Source organism: Parus major, chromosome 1 (assembly GCF_001522545.3).
Source record: "Parus major isolate Abel chromosome 1, Parus_major1.1, whole genome shotgun sequence".
Classification (NCBI taxonomy): Eukaryota; Metazoa; Chordata; class Aves; order Passeriformes; family Paridae; genus Parus; species Parus major.
The window spans coordinates 55,121,267-55,136,617 of record NC_031768.1 but is presented as its reverse complement, the minus strand read 5'-3'; the positions used below and the strand labels follow the sequence as shown (position 1 = coordinate 55,136,617).

General features: G+C 35.2%; 1 protein-coding gene across 6 annotated transcripts in view; it reads left to right on the top strand.

Annotated features, from left to right (window-relative positions):
* Positions 1–14,525, top strand: part of TDRD3 (tudor domain containing 3) — a 91,916-nt gene extending 77,391 nt beyond the window's left edge. For 3 of the 6 annotated variants that reach the window (XM_015622823.2, XM_033514419.1, XM_015622829.3), the window contains 2 exons: positions 9,440–9,576; positions 12,953–14,525. In XM_015622823.2, coding sequence (XP_015478309.1) covers positions 9,440–9,559 — 120 coding nt within the window. In that variant the 3' untranslated portion in view covers positions 9,560–9,576; positions 12,953–14,525. Of the gene's footprint in view, positions 1–9,439; positions 9,588–12,933 lie in introns of all 6 variants that reach the window. The other 3 variants (XM_015622811.3, XM_015622803.3, XM_015622815.3) reach the window with 3 other exon arrangements.
* The last annotated feature ends 826 nt before the right edge of the window (positions 14,526–15,351 follow it).

The following is a 15,351-nucleotide window of genomic DNA, read 5'->3' as shown; positions in this document are numbered from 1 at the left end:
TATATTTGTTTGTTTGATTGTTTTTTTTCTTTTTTTTTACTTTGTTCCTAACTTTTTCTGTAGATGTAAAAATTATTGAAGATTGGATATTACAGTTTTAGGATAATAGAATTGCTTAGGTTGGAAAAGACCTTGAAGATCATTGAGTAAAATCATTAGTCTAGCACTGTCAAGTCCACCACTAAACCATATCCCTAAATTCCACATCTACAGATCTTTTAAATTATAGAGATGGCTCAACCACTTACTTCCCTGGACAGCCCGCTCCAAGGCCTAACCAAGGTTTCTGTGAAGGCATTTTTCCTTATATCCAATCTAAACCTCCCTTGGCACAATTTGAGGTGATTTCCTCTTGTCTTACTCATTACTTGGGAGAGGAGCCTCGCCCCCACCTTTCTACGACCTCCTTCAGAGTAACTGTGGCTGGGATAAGGTCTCCCCTCAGCCTCATTTTTTTCAGGCTAAGTACAACCCCAGCTTCCTCAGCTGCTCCTTGTAGGGCTTGTGCTCTAGAGCTTTCACCAGCCCTTTTGGCCTTCTCTGAATATGCTCCAGTGCCATGTCTTTCTTGGACGCAGCACTCAATGTGTGTCTTCACCAGTGCTGAGTACAGGGGGACATCCCTGCCCTGCTCCTGCTGGCCACACCATTGCTGATACAGGCCAGGATGCCATTGGCCCTCTTGGCCACCTGGGCACACCTGGATCATGTTCAGCCACTATAACCAGCACCCCCAGGGCCTCTTCCACTGGGCAGATTTCCAGTCAGTGTCCCCAGTCTGTGGAGCTGCCTAGGGCTGTTGTGACCCAAGTGCATTCAGCCTTGTTGAACCTCTTACAATTGGCCTCACCACATTGGATCTGGCCTGTCCAGGATCCTTTGTAGAGTCCTCCTGCCCTCCAGCAGATCAACAATCTCACCTAACTTGGTGTCATCTGCGGATTTATTGAGATATCTGGATTCCTTGTCCAGATCTCTGATAAATATATAAAAGCAGAACTGGTCCCAGTACTGAGCCCTGGGGAACACCATTGGTGACCAGGCATCAACTTTTCTATCCTGTAGCAGTATAAAAAGTTCCTAATGTGTTTAAGAATATTTTGCCCATCATTGTCTTTTGAACCTGTTGCAGAAATTGCAGGAAGACATGGTCTTATTTTCTTTAAGTCATGGTTATTAGATAAAATATAGGTGCAATTAGGCAAATTTTATTTTAAAATATAAAGCATACAAGGTATAAGTAATGTAGAGGTAACTTGACTTTCAAGTTAACTCTTTTTTTATGGAGCTGTTCTGTGTTCTCTCATGGGCAGATTCTGTTTCATGACTCTTTTAAGTGACTGTGTCCCTGCACTACCTATGTGTTGTGTTTTGGTTTAATTAATTAATATTTCTTTAGAATTTTTCTGTATATTTATGGAAATAAATTTTGCTATGTTTTACTTAATTTTTTTGTGTGCGGTCAGTCATTCACAAATAAATTCACATAGGTGTTTGTTTACTAAATATACACCTCTGTGTGGGACTTGGAGGATTCATATGTCAAATTCTGTCATGGGTGAGGTTGTGCACACAGCCTTCTTTTTCGTGTCCTAACAGGAAAGCATTAGATAAATTCTCATGGCATCAACTGAGTATTTTCTTTCTGAAATTTACGTTGTCAGGATTTTCTGTTTATGTGCTAAAACAGATTCAGCAAAGCAGGAAATACTTATCCTCCCCCCCACCCTTCTGTGGACTTGTAAGGTTTTTCTCACCAGTGCACTTCATTCAGAGAAACTGAATTCTGATTTTTTTTTCCCAGTCTGCAAGTATTCTTTTTTGCTGTAGTTTAGGACTGTCATATTACCAGCCAGGCAAAAACACTTCCAGTTTGTGGGGTTTTTTTTTCTGAATGAATGGAGAAAACCAGATGTGTCCATTGGTTCTGTGTTAATTTGTATAGAATATCTCACATTAGTGCATCAACTTTTCTTTTAGAAATTGAAAATAAACCTTTAAATATTTATTGTTTGATATTGATACTGCTCAGTGAAGAAGCTTTTCACAGGTGAAAGGGGTATGGTCTGAATGGCTTAAAGATGTACTTGTAAGGAATTTTTTTTATTCATTCCTTTTTGCTGTATTGAGAATACAGTGACAAATTTGCAGGACAGTACGTCTATTTCAACACAAACTGCACAGTAAGAGTTACATGTTTATTTCCACATGTGCCAGAGGGAATGACTGCAAGTATGAATAAACTGAATTTCCCTTAAGGGAAACCAATAAGTCAGCAATGTCTGTGGGATAATCATGCCCCAGGCTTACATTATCCTAGTTTTATAGAAATGTAATAGAAAAATTGTCTATTTAGAAAATGAATGACTGCTGTGTTTCCAAAGCTGAAACAATGAAATACAAAGAAATGTCTGATTCCAAGTTAACTGTTGTATTGCATTTAGTTGTCTCAGATTAAGTATGTAATTCTTTTCCTTGCCCATCCATTTATTTTCCATTTCTTGTCTTTTTTTTTTTTTTCTGAAAAATCTACTAATTTTCTGCTGCCTTCTTCAATGTTTATTGCTTCACTTGAATCTCAGGATGTGTATGATTCTAGCAGAATCATTTAAAAATTAGCTGGTTTTGAAGCGCAGGTTCTTTATATTTTCAGCAGAGGGAAAATGAGATAAGTCTAATTAAAATTGACAGTGTATATTAAATTTTTCAGGGTTACCAAATAATTTTATTATAAATCTAGTATCTTTAAGTGATGTGTAATAAGGCATTAGTTGAAAAATTGCTGGTTCTGAGAGTACTTTATAAAATTCTTACAAAAACTTGCCAAGAAAATGTAAATTTTTCTGAGGTTTTTTTAATTAAAGTCAACAGAAAATATTTATTACCATTAATTTATTTCAGATGCTATAGAGAAGACTACTCAAGGAAGGGTCATCTTGAAGATATTTGGAACATGGGAAAGCAACAGTTATTATGGGATAGTTCCATGCCACTTAGCTTTACATACCATAGTTAAGAGCATATTTGCTTGTGGCCCATCTGTGTTCAATGGAGAAAAAGACATGTCCTCAGAAAGATAATTTTCTTTTTCTAGGTGTAAATAAGGGAAACAATGGGTATATGTTTTATTGTTTTTCTATTTTTCTTTTGTAATGCTGTTGCAGTAAGTTTGTTGTAACGTGGCTGTTGAAATCGACTGCTTCTACATTAGGAAGATATTAACTGATTTTCTCTCTTGGATAAAAGGCTTTGTACAGAGCTTGAAAGTACAATATAGAATTTTATTTGTATAGTACATCAAAATCTCATAGAATTTGAGAAACAGTGAAGGAGAAAGATACCACAAGTATAGCAGATTAAAATATTTTGTTAATGGGTAGGGGTTATTCTGCCTGCATATGGAATGGCAACAAACAATATTTGCGCAGTTACATTTCAAAATCACTGGCTTTTTTTAGTAAATCATACAGTATCATACAGCAAGTAATTTTTATCCCTTTGAGGACAATCAAATTTTCTAATAGTTGCCATAATACATTTGACATTTCAATTTCTGTCACACTGTTTTACCTAATAAACTATTTTACCAGAGTGAAGCTAGGGCTAAAAACTTCAGCAAAGCTATTGATGGTTTAGACATGAAAGTCAAAACAGGGTTACCTATGGAGGACTATATATGCAGCATATATGGGTTTATACTCATGTATCTGCACTAATTACCTAATGCTTGCCAAGTCCTATATGCAGTGAGGTTCTTACTGGGTCATGAAGTTCAAGTAGAAGAACTTGTATACCCTATAGGTGCTTTACAATTGCTTATCCTACATGTTCTTTACAGGTAGAAGATAAGACATTAATAGGAGTTTTATATTAATGATCTGATATCAGTGAGAGGTCAGCCATATGCAGATCTTGCAGTATAACCTCAAACTCTACTTGCTTCTCTCATCATAATTTAACACAGGAATTTGAATGCCCATAGGCCCAAGCTAATATAGACTGCGGAAAAAAAAAAAGTGAGCATCTGCAGGCTTACAGAGCTTATTCTGGGAGAAGATTACTCTGTGAAAGGAACTGATATTTTAGGTAAGAAGCAAGGAAAATTGATGAAGAACAAATATGTTGAATTATTCTGTAATAGACACTTCAAAAAATCTGTACTTGTTTAAGATCCTTGAAAAATCTACATCAACCATGCTTCTTCTTTCATTTAAAATTTTTACACCTCATTTTATAGTAATTTTTGAAATTGTGGTGTAAAGCCACTCTGAAGTTGTATAACAAACCTGTTTCTACCCCTCACCCCCCACAAAATCCTGCTTCATTCTTAATTTTTATGGAGTTCAAAGAATCCATTTAAGTATTCAGATAAAGGAGAAGTTCCAGAGAATTCTGTAGACAGTTCAGCAAATTATTTTTCCCTTGCAAATATTGGATATATAATATATTGCATATAAAGTAATTTAGAAATAATTACATTTAGCTATTTCTAGAATACTTGTGAATTTCTAAGTGTGGACACAGTTTGAGTTTTCTCTGCTTTCTTTTTTTGATTCATCTGGATAATCTTGCAGTCTGTTTTTGATTGATCCAAGCACTGGTAAGTAGAAAATGCGAAAACCGAAACAAGTACTCAAGGAGCTCAACACTGGATGATTAGGCAAAAGAAGCAAAATCTGAGAAAGGAATTTAACCAGGAAAAAAGAGATCACTTGGTGTTTTAACAGCAGGGGACAGCTGTTGCCTGCAGAGTGGGCAATGCAAGGAGGCATTAAATCTGGATCAGGAAATAGAATTTGAAATGCACATGAAAGAAAACATCATTTTGCAAGCCAACGGTCTCTTTGTACTGAACCAGCAAGTTCCCCATGCCTTCAGAGTGTGGGTGAAGTTAAAACTGCAGCTTAACTGAAACAGAGGTTTGACACTACCTAAATGGAAAATATCTTCTGCTTTCTTTGCTTCTGTCTCATCTTTGTCCCACGGTCCCTGGCCCCACACTGCTTCTACATGCTGCTTCTTTATGCCTCTCTGCACAGGCTTGGGTGTTCATGCCTTAATAGCCCACAGAGAGCTATAATTGAAAAGCTTCAGCAGAAGGGCCCAGTGAATGGAGCAGAATTTTCTGTCTGTAAGCAGTAATAGACAGAGGTAACTACTTTGTAAGTGGCAAAAGTGCAGGAGCTGATCAGCTGTGACTTGCAACTGCTTCTTAAATTTATGTGAGCACATCATTCAGCAAAGCTTTTGTGTCAATGCGTAAGTTCTGTCTGGTTCTTTACTGTAATCCACCTGTTCATTCTCAGAAGTTATGCTGTAAGTATTCACTTCAAATGATTGTGTTTTTAAAAAAAAGTCTCTCAACAATTCTTTTGAATACAATGATAGAAGTCTTGCAGTTGAAATTCAGAATGAATAAATTTAATCTTTTTTAATTTAAGCTTTTAATGAAGAATAAATTTATTCTAATAGTGTTCATTTGAAGAATAAATTGGTTGGTGACATGTTTAAAATGCTGGATTTATAACTGTATTCTGCAGCTATGAAATCCATTGAATTTTTTATTGTAAAGCAGGCTGGTAGTCACCTGTCTGGACTGAAGTTACTTGCTAATTCATTAAGCTAAGCTGGTCAAATATGGTGGTGGTAGAACCTCTTCAGAGTATGTGGGTCCAACCATTTTATCCTTGCTTAGTTCTCACTTTTCTTAGGAGTGGAAAAAAGCCATCAAAGATAACAGCAGATTTTTACAGCAAAACTTTGAATGGAAGATGAATTTTCAAATTACTTATCCTTCCCTGTTTGTCCTCTTTTTTTAAATACCTAAGGAATGCTGGCATGTTCCACCCTCTCTCTCTTCATTCTAATCTGTTGGTGCAGAAATTTCTTTGTGCATTTCATTGTTTGCATTGTGAACTTTTCCCTGCTTTTTCCTATGTATTTGCCAGTTTTTTCTTGTCTTTTGCAGTTGTGCTTAGCGCTATCATTTAATCTCAGTGTTCATAGTCTGAGGTTGGCATTGTGTAAGTACTAATGGAGTCCTGGATCCTGGAATTTTAGATAAATAATGAAAAATAAGCTGAAGTATGGAGGTAATAAAATACATAAGTTTTTAGAGCAGTGTACTAATATAAAGCCTCTACCGATAATCGAAGGAGAATGAAGATGTTCTAAGAGAGATTTTTGGTCACCTTTGCTTTATAAAATCTAATCTAGATCTTATATGGATAAAAATAATTTAGAATGAGTCACAAGCAAGTGATAAATTGAAAGTAAGCAGTGAGAAAGATTGGAAAAGTAGAATTGATGGCAAGATGTGTGACCTAACTGACTGCAGTTATAATGGAAGAAGTATAGACAGATAAAGTTTTTTTTGGTTGAAGAACAGGAAAAACAAGGAAGTGAACATAAGATACACATAGTTTTGCCTAAAAAGAGTGCATGCTGTTCCAGAAAATGGCAGTTTTTAGTGTAGGGTGGAGAAATTTTAAAATAAATTGAGATGAAAGTCCATCAAATTTAATTGTTTCTTTAAGGTAGTAAGAAATTTTCTTAAAATAGAAATAAGGATAAAGAGGTTGTGCCTGTTTTGCTTGAAGAAGACTGAGAGTGAAATCTTAACATCATAGGGGAGGGTGTCCAGAGGATGGAGCCAGGCTATTCTTGGTGGTCCAGCCAATAGAACAAGAGGCAATGGGCAGAAATTGATGCATAGGAAGTTCCACTTGAATATGAGAAAGTACTTCATTATTGTGCAGGTGACCACACAGTGGTCATATATTGTCCAGAGAGGTTGTGGACTCTCCTGCACTGGAGATATTTGAGAACTGTGTGGACACAATCCTGTGCCATGTGTGCTGGGATGACCCTGCCTGAGCAGGAGGCTGGACCAGATGACCACCAGTGAGTGGTCCCTTCCAACCTTTATGTGTTCTGTGATTCTGTGGAAATAAAATGGCGATAAATAGTGAAAGATCAGCAGTAGTGAATTGAGGGTCAATGATTACTAAATGATGACAGAAAAGAAATTCACTTGTAATATAAGACGTTTTTAATAAAGATATGACTTGGCAAATTGGTATTTTGGAGAACATTAGATCCATTTAGGATCAATGTGTCATCTGACAAGAAGATGGCAGAATTCAACAGGACAGTCAGTAACTGTGCGTGGAGCCACTGTGCATAAAAAGGAATGAGGGAATGCTTGAAAGGTGTTCTGTTAATCATTTGTTATTACTTGCTGCATTGCTCACGTCCACATTATTCTGAGCCTCAAGAAAGTGAATGTGATTTCACATTTCACTCTTGCCTATTGCAGTAAAATTTCTGAATTTGGAATGCATGTATGTGAAGCTATTCATTCACTGTGTAAGGACAATTACACCAAAATAGAAATGCGTAGGATAAATTCTGGTTTTAATTTGGCTTTACTGGGTTCAAAGGATCGACAACATTAACTTTGAGATTTGATGAAGATTTGCTGCTGTAGAAATTTACTCTGATGTGCTTACCTTCAGAAAGAGGTCGGCTATTATAGTTGAGATGCTATACACTGAACTATTTAATTTCTGTGCTGTTTTCAACTATTCATGTTGCTTGGAGTATACTGAAAGAGCTAAAGGTATTTAGACCACTTCAGGCATTTAACTTGCTTTTTAACATTTGCTGCTAGTGCAGCTAGCATTGTCAGTGATGGGAGATGATCTCATATACTGAGTGTTTTTTCTAGGACTAGGAATATTACAAACTGTGTGGACTTTTGTGTTAGACATCTAATGCTCTATTGATTTTTTTTTTTTGGATAATCAGTGTCTCTGAACCTCTTTATATGACGGAATATATAGTACTACAGGTAGTAAAAAGAAGTACACTGAGAAAAGTTTTATGGCAGAACTCTGTTTCTCAGCCTTCAGCTACAGTGAAACTAAGAGATATAAATCAGTTATGCTGTATTCAGTGCTGAAAAATCTGTTCTCTTCCACAGTTGTTTCAGGCTCTCTGTAGTAATGCTTAATCTGGAAACATAGCTGTGACCATAGATGTGCCCTGTAAATAGGAAACCTTACCATGAGGAATGTGGTTGTTTGTAACTGTTGCTTTAAAAATGCATGTTTATTGATATTCATGCTAATTCAGAAAGAGAGGTTTCTTGAGTAAGATCTCACTTTTCACAACAGAAAGAAACTTAAGCTGTAGGTTTTCCTTTCTGTTGTTTAAAGTGAAATATTCTACTGCTTTGACTTGCTTAATCTGTTATGTGCATGCTGCACTCTGACAGTTCCTGGGTGTTGGAATTGTTGATGAACTTCTAATGAATGATTCAATGCTCTTGCTTTGTGTTGCTTTAAATTCTTATGTTGTGAATAAAAGGGATTGAGAGTTACTTTTTCCCAAAAGTGAATTTCTTCCAGCAAGTTCCCACTAGACCTGGTGTCTGCTACAGTATAAAGATATTAAAGAAAAGAGATCAAACCTGTTTTTCTGAGACAGTGTTTGACAATCATACTCATTCTCAGGAGCTTTTTTTTTTTTTCAGCCTATAATTTTTTCTTTGATTTAAAGTCTTACACTCTTACAATTTTTCTCACTCTTCAATGTGTAGTACCTCCAAATGTTCCACTAGATTAGTGTTTTTCCATTAGATATTTCTTGACCAAAATAAACACATAGTTATTTTAATCTTTGTAAGTCATTCTCCAGTATCTTGATTATTTTAAAATGTATTCTTTTTTCACCTTCGTATTCTATATACTTTGTGAATATCTTTCTGGTATGAAGATGCCTAGGAGTGACTGAATATTACAAATACATTTACTTCCCTTCTCATTATTCAAAGCATATATTTGTTATTGCTGCACATAGAAAATGCATCTTTAAATTGTTCACTCTACTTTTAGGCTTTTTTCATTATTACTGCATCACAGATTTTTATGTAGTGTTTCAGATGTATGTATTTAGCATGCATATTTCCAGATGTGATTCCTTGTAATTCTATTTCCAAGTTCTTTTATTTCATTCCACACACATTTGCGAACTCCTGAAAGCTGATATTTCCCTTGCTCTGGCAGGTTATTGAGGTTATCTTGTTTCTTGAGTTTGTTGCCTGTATGACTCTTGGAGAATAATTTTTATTTAAAACATATGATTTTTTTTTTTCTTCCCTGCAAATATTTAAAAACTTCTGTTGCCCTGGGGTTTGAGTTTTGAGATTTGCCAGTTTAATTTTGTTAGCTTTCCTAGGTTTGAAAAGCCCACCCCCATACCTCAGTTATTTTATTAAGTGGTCATCAGCACAGAAGCAGCAGCTGCTATGTGTGCATGGATTCACCCTTTCATGTGTCTGTCTGTACGTGGTGTGTGTATGTATGTGTGCATATACCAACTCATGTATAATGTATTTTCCACCTCTTTTGTTTAAAACAATGCTATTTACCCGCAGGAGGAGGAAGAAGAAACCTATGAGCAAACTCTAGAATTCCGCAGAGGAGGTGATGGTCAGCCACGGCGGTCCACACGACCCACTCAACAATTTTATCAACCCCCCCGAGCTAGAAACTGATTAATAAGGAAAGAAAGGTAAATTTAAGGTACTGGCGTTTTATGTATTGGTTTAGATTTCAAGATAAACAAATCTGTATTGTTCTATACTTTTCTTAGGAATATTGATATATTGATGATAGAAGCTGGATATCTCTGTTTCTCTGAATTTTGTGGCTTAGAAGGACTTAATATATTTGTGGGAAGAGGGAAAGCAATAAAAGCACTTCAAAAAATAGCTTTTGACTTTTGCTTTATGTCAAGACTCATGCCATCTCAGCAAGCTTTATCCTGGTGCTTTTCCACCTGGGAGCAGCACCAAGATTCTCTGGTTTACATACATTAGACCTGCTTATTTGAGACATACAGTTGCAGTCCCTGCTGAATGCAGGACTGTCTAGCTCTGTCAAGGTCCCATATGCTACTTTTTGTAAGCCATTTATGTGAATAAATATCCTTTCTGTTGTTTTTCTTGCATGAAAAGGAGAAATATAAAATTTGTGAGCTCATCATTAAATAGGGAGGTGCCAAGACAAAGAATATTTATGAATCTCGAGGATATACTTGCACCTATGCTTTATTAATTACCAGAAATTAAGGGATTATATGTCATCCTTAGAAAGGACACCTGCTACATACATTCAGAAATTTTAAAAGGCCAACCAGATAAAACAGTTATAGTAATTTTACTGAACAAATCTCATAAGCTCTTCTGCTTTCATTTCACTGGTTGATCTTCTAAATCCTTCATTTACAAAAGATGGTCAAAAGTCTGTCCTAACTAAAGAAAGCTTTGGTAAGTCATAATATTTGATGTACACCTGCAGTGTGCCTTTATCTTGAATCTGATATTTTTTTTTTTACTAGCCAGTTTATTTTTGCCAATTTCTTTTTTTGTTCTTTTCATTACTCCAGTCCTCCACATGTTGTTGGCTTAACATGTGCTGCTGATCTCTGTACCTTTTGATATTTCTGACATACAATAACATATGATTCTACTCTTTAGAGTATATGTTAAAAAGTATTTTTCATTTATGGCAGTACTGGCAATGTAAGAGAGGTGACAATTCTTCTGATTTTGCCAATATAATTTGAATTTCTATTTTAAGTACATGTATCAATCACTATTAGTATGTCCTAAGATTGTTCATGCAGAAATTATTCTGGAATATGCACTGAACAGAATTTTAACCAGCACAGTTGCCCCTGAGCAGTGTCAGGGTGATCAGTTGAATGAGAGATGTGAAGTGTACACAGCAGTCAAAGCCAGGGAATTTTTTTGTATCTTAGGTAATATTTTTGGTATTTCTCTGATCTTACATAAATCTGGAAAACCCTACTTAGCTTTTGTCAGCTATGAGGTACCAGGAAAAGTGGTAGTAACTCCTGTATCTCAAGAGCAAGTTACTTGGTGGATAAGGAACAGCCTTTCTAAGGCACAGGTGATTTTTCCTTGAAGGTGTTCCTATACTTTAGTTTAAAGATTATAATAGGACCTGGATTTAAATTGTCAGCAGATCTGCTATCAAAACTTACCTGGCAGAGAAAATAAGCCTTCACAGCTTTTCCTTTCTATTGGGCTTTGCCAAAAATAAATGGTTGGTGTAATCAATTCTTAACTGATTTTAAAAGGAGGCAGAGAATCAAACAGTCCTTTTCTATATTGTTTTCAGCTTACCTGGACTTGTACAACAACATGGCTTTAATGTCTTGACATGTAAAAGTTCAGGAATATTAAATGTCAATTTCTAGAAGTGGATTTCTGTATAGATTCTGCCTCCTTATCATTTCTTAGATCTTTTGAGATCATGGCATACTGTTCTTATTTAAAGTTTTTAATAAGCTGTTAAATGAAAACAAGATTTATCAGGGAAGTTTTAAGGAATCCAGTGAGATATAATTTTACCACAACTTACTGCTGCAGGGTGCTTTACTTCTTCAACAGATAATTTATTAGTGACACCTTTACTTACTGAAAGGGGGTATCTCTCTATTATGTTAAGTAACTTAATGTCTTTTTCCTGAAGAGATGGAAAACCATTGATGATGATTATTTTATATTATAAATGTGTAAATTCCATAGAATCTTAATGTTGTAGTGTATAACATTTAAAATTCCAAGGTATCTTGTTCTCAACTTAAACAATACTAAAACTGGAGTTTGCTGGCCATGTTTGTATTGGGTATGATCGGGATGTATCAAAGATGAAGCATGAGATCCATACAGTCAAAGTATCAACTCATATCCAAAACCTTTTAGATCTATCTGTATAATCTTATATCACTTGACAAAGAGGACTTTGTAATGCAGTGGTGCAGCAACGCAGAAATGAGGTTCCTGGATTAGTGTTCAGCACACTCAGGTACTGAATTTAGGCATGCACAGCTGGAATTAGTATTACCAAATAATCAATTCAAAGTCTTTGTACTCTAAGGGCTCTTAAATGGGAGGAGGTTCAAGATTTTAAAATTCCAAGTTTGTTTTTAAAAGTGGAATTTGGATCAATGGAGCTGTTCAGTCTGGGGAAGAGAAGTCTCTAAAGGGATCTTATTGCAGTATTTCAGTATTCGAAAAGGGGACTTATAAAAAAGATGGAGAGGGACAAACACTGCAGACTTGCAGGAAGTCTTGACCTGGTGATTTTTATAAAGACAGAGAGATAAAGTGGAAGTATGGGATAATCAGTACCTCACCGTGGTTGCAGTTGACACAGAAATTATTATGTATTGTTATCCAGCAGTGTGAGGTGGACATTTTATCAGAGTGAATTTTATGTGGATATGTGTCAAATACTAGGTTTAGCAGGTCTGTAAGATAAGATACTCCTCCTAGAGAGTCAAGATACAAGAATTAGAATCTAACAGTAATAAAAATACATCCTCAGGTTACATTTTCTGTATAGAATGTCTTAATAGTCTGAAATCAAAGGGGAGCTAATAATCAGAAATGAGTATTTTGAAGTCAGGCCTTTTGGAGGAGAGTGAAAGAACGTATGAGTATGAATCTATAAGTGCTTGGTCCTTATATGCTTTTTGGGTCTTCCTTTGCTTTGTGACAGAGCTGATGTACACCTTGTCACATTTGCTATAAAATCTGTATTGAAGTCCTTAACAATGGAGAAATTGTGGTTTTGTGAGAAAGAAGTCTTTACCGGAAAGTGTTCTTTGTAATAGACTGATCATATTTATTGCACTGAAGTGCAGCCTTCTGATTTATTCTTTTAAAGAATTGTGTCTCCATAAGTACTGAAAAGCAGATATCCACTCTTTTGGAGGAAGAAAATGAAGTGACAGTGATGCCTATGTTGCACAAAAAGCCCAGGGATGAGGTGGGGGGGCAGTACTTAATGGTTTCTTGAATGCCAATGTTTTTTGTTCTTATTTGTTCTATTTTAGTTTTTTTTTTTTCATTTAGAAACCTTCTTGGAGTCGGGGGGAATTCACTGGCAGCTCCCAACTTGCTGAACACTTCTTCTAGAAGAAATTCTAGGGTTTTCCGAGCAGCAGGATGGAACAAAGAATGCTCATGTGAGCAGAAGGAATTTGGACCTGACACCACAAAAGACTTTTTTAAAGTTCTTAGTTAAATGAAGCTGAATACTTTTTACATATGAAAGAGGCAAATTGTCATTGCTGCCATCAATAAAACCACAGTGCACTATTCTATTCTTTGCCTTGTATTCTTTTTACTGAGCCTCTGCTGTTAATTAACATAATAATGTATTGTGATTTTTTTCTTAATTTTGAACTGATTTTACTTCTAATATTGCTTCTAGTAAAGTAAAATTAAAACATATTTTCTCAAAACCTGACAGGGTTGGGCATTTAATTTAGATTTTTGGTTAGCATTAGCAAAACATGTTAAAAAAAATTCAGCTAATTGTACAGTAAAATTCTGAATGTGTTTTTGACTATGTTTTCTCTGTTTATTTTCCAGAGTTGCTGGAAGATAAATTACAAATTTGCTTATTATTTTTGTGATCTGTGACCAGAGGGTCAAAGGGGAGAATGAAAGAAAAATCATCAGTTGCAATAGTCATTTTCTAGATAATTTTAGGCAAATATTTTCTTTATAGGAATATTTATATTAAAGAAATAGAAACATTTCTAAAGGGTAGAGAAAAGTTGTTTAAACAAAAAATACGGAAATATGCACATTGGTATTTTAAGAATAAATACGTGTATACATGCACATATGCAAGCTGTTGGATAGTCGGTACTAACTTTCTTGTAGTTTTAAACTATGCTTTTATTGCTTCATATTACTAAAATTTTTTCAATTGTCATTGATGTTTGAAAGAATCTATGTCAATCTACTTTTTATTCTGAGCTGTATCTTTGAGTCTTATGTGATTATGACAAATAGTTGAAATTTCACTATTTCTTTGGCTGAGGAGCACTCAAAATCTAGGTAACATGCAAATCCCTTCTAAGCTTTATGCTGATCATTTAAGACCTGAAATAGCACACATGTTTTGAGGTAGTTTTGTAAAGATAGAATTATACCTGAGAGATGTATTGATAGTATAAATTGTACAGTTAATTCTGCCGAATTTCTCTCCGAGTGCTCATACAAAGCTGTTTGAATAGAACTTTGTTTATTTGGATGATAAGAATTTTTATATTGAGGATGTAAGTGAATGTATCTGCAGTACAGAATGTGGATTATTGTCTGAATGCAGTAAAATCTTATCCATCACATAAATTTCTGCAGAACAGTAAGGAGCCAAATGTTTTGCTGTTTTGCTGTCTTAATGGATCCTAAGCAGCTTCTTCATAATTACAATGAACCTTACTAATAATTCTAAAGAATTTTGGAAGTTTTAAACATGAGCTGTACAATGTTGAAGTTCTTCACGATCAATTCATACACAACCAATTTTATGAAGTTTGTTAGATTTACATTAGAAACCACTTTCCAAATAGTATGAAATATCCTGGTCAGTTCTACTAAATTGTACCAGCGAATAAATAAACTGTAGCTCTAATCCATTGCATGTTGGATGCTTTACTTCCAGAATTATTGCTAAGATCACTAACAGCAGCTATTCAGCTTCATTAAGAGATGCAGCCATAGCATCATTTAAAAAAGCTGTTTTGACTTTTCTTTGCATTAAATGGGGTGTGCATTAAACAAGCCCTGCAGTCAGTGTACCAAAGCAGCTACTGAAATTAAAATAACTTTTATGTTCTTTTGAGCTTTCATTCTTGCTGTGAAGTAAATCATAAAATAAACTAGAGTCTGATTTAGTGAGCTTCAAAAAATAATGCCAAGTTGTGAAATTTTAAGACTACAAATACAAAGCAGTATTCCTCTGTAGTGGCTGTTGCATTCTGAGAATTCAACATGTATGTGCAGTTGTAGGCAAATGAAATATCCTAGAGAATGTTGTTTTTCTTTGTGAAACGGTAAAGACCATTTCCTGGCCTTTACACTGGGGCTGTGAATCTAGAAAGCCAGAGTAAGCAAACAGCTCCAGAGTCTTCTTAAAAAGTCATGTAGTCTTAGTATGTTTTATGATTATTTTCTGCTTTGGTTTCAATTGAAATAATATATGCTGAAAGTTCTGCCTTTCAGTATCTGAAGAACTGTTGTTGGAATAGTTAAAAACTATTTGCAATAGTTAAAAACTTATTGCAACCTGTTTTGAAAAGCAAGAATTCATATATTCATGCTTATTGATTTCTCTATCTGGTAACTCCAAACATGACAATAAACTAGGTACATACATAAATTATATTCTTGACTAGCATAGTCCATCAAAACCAAAAAGACAATAATTTGCCAGTCATACTGTAGTGAAGTTTGCATGC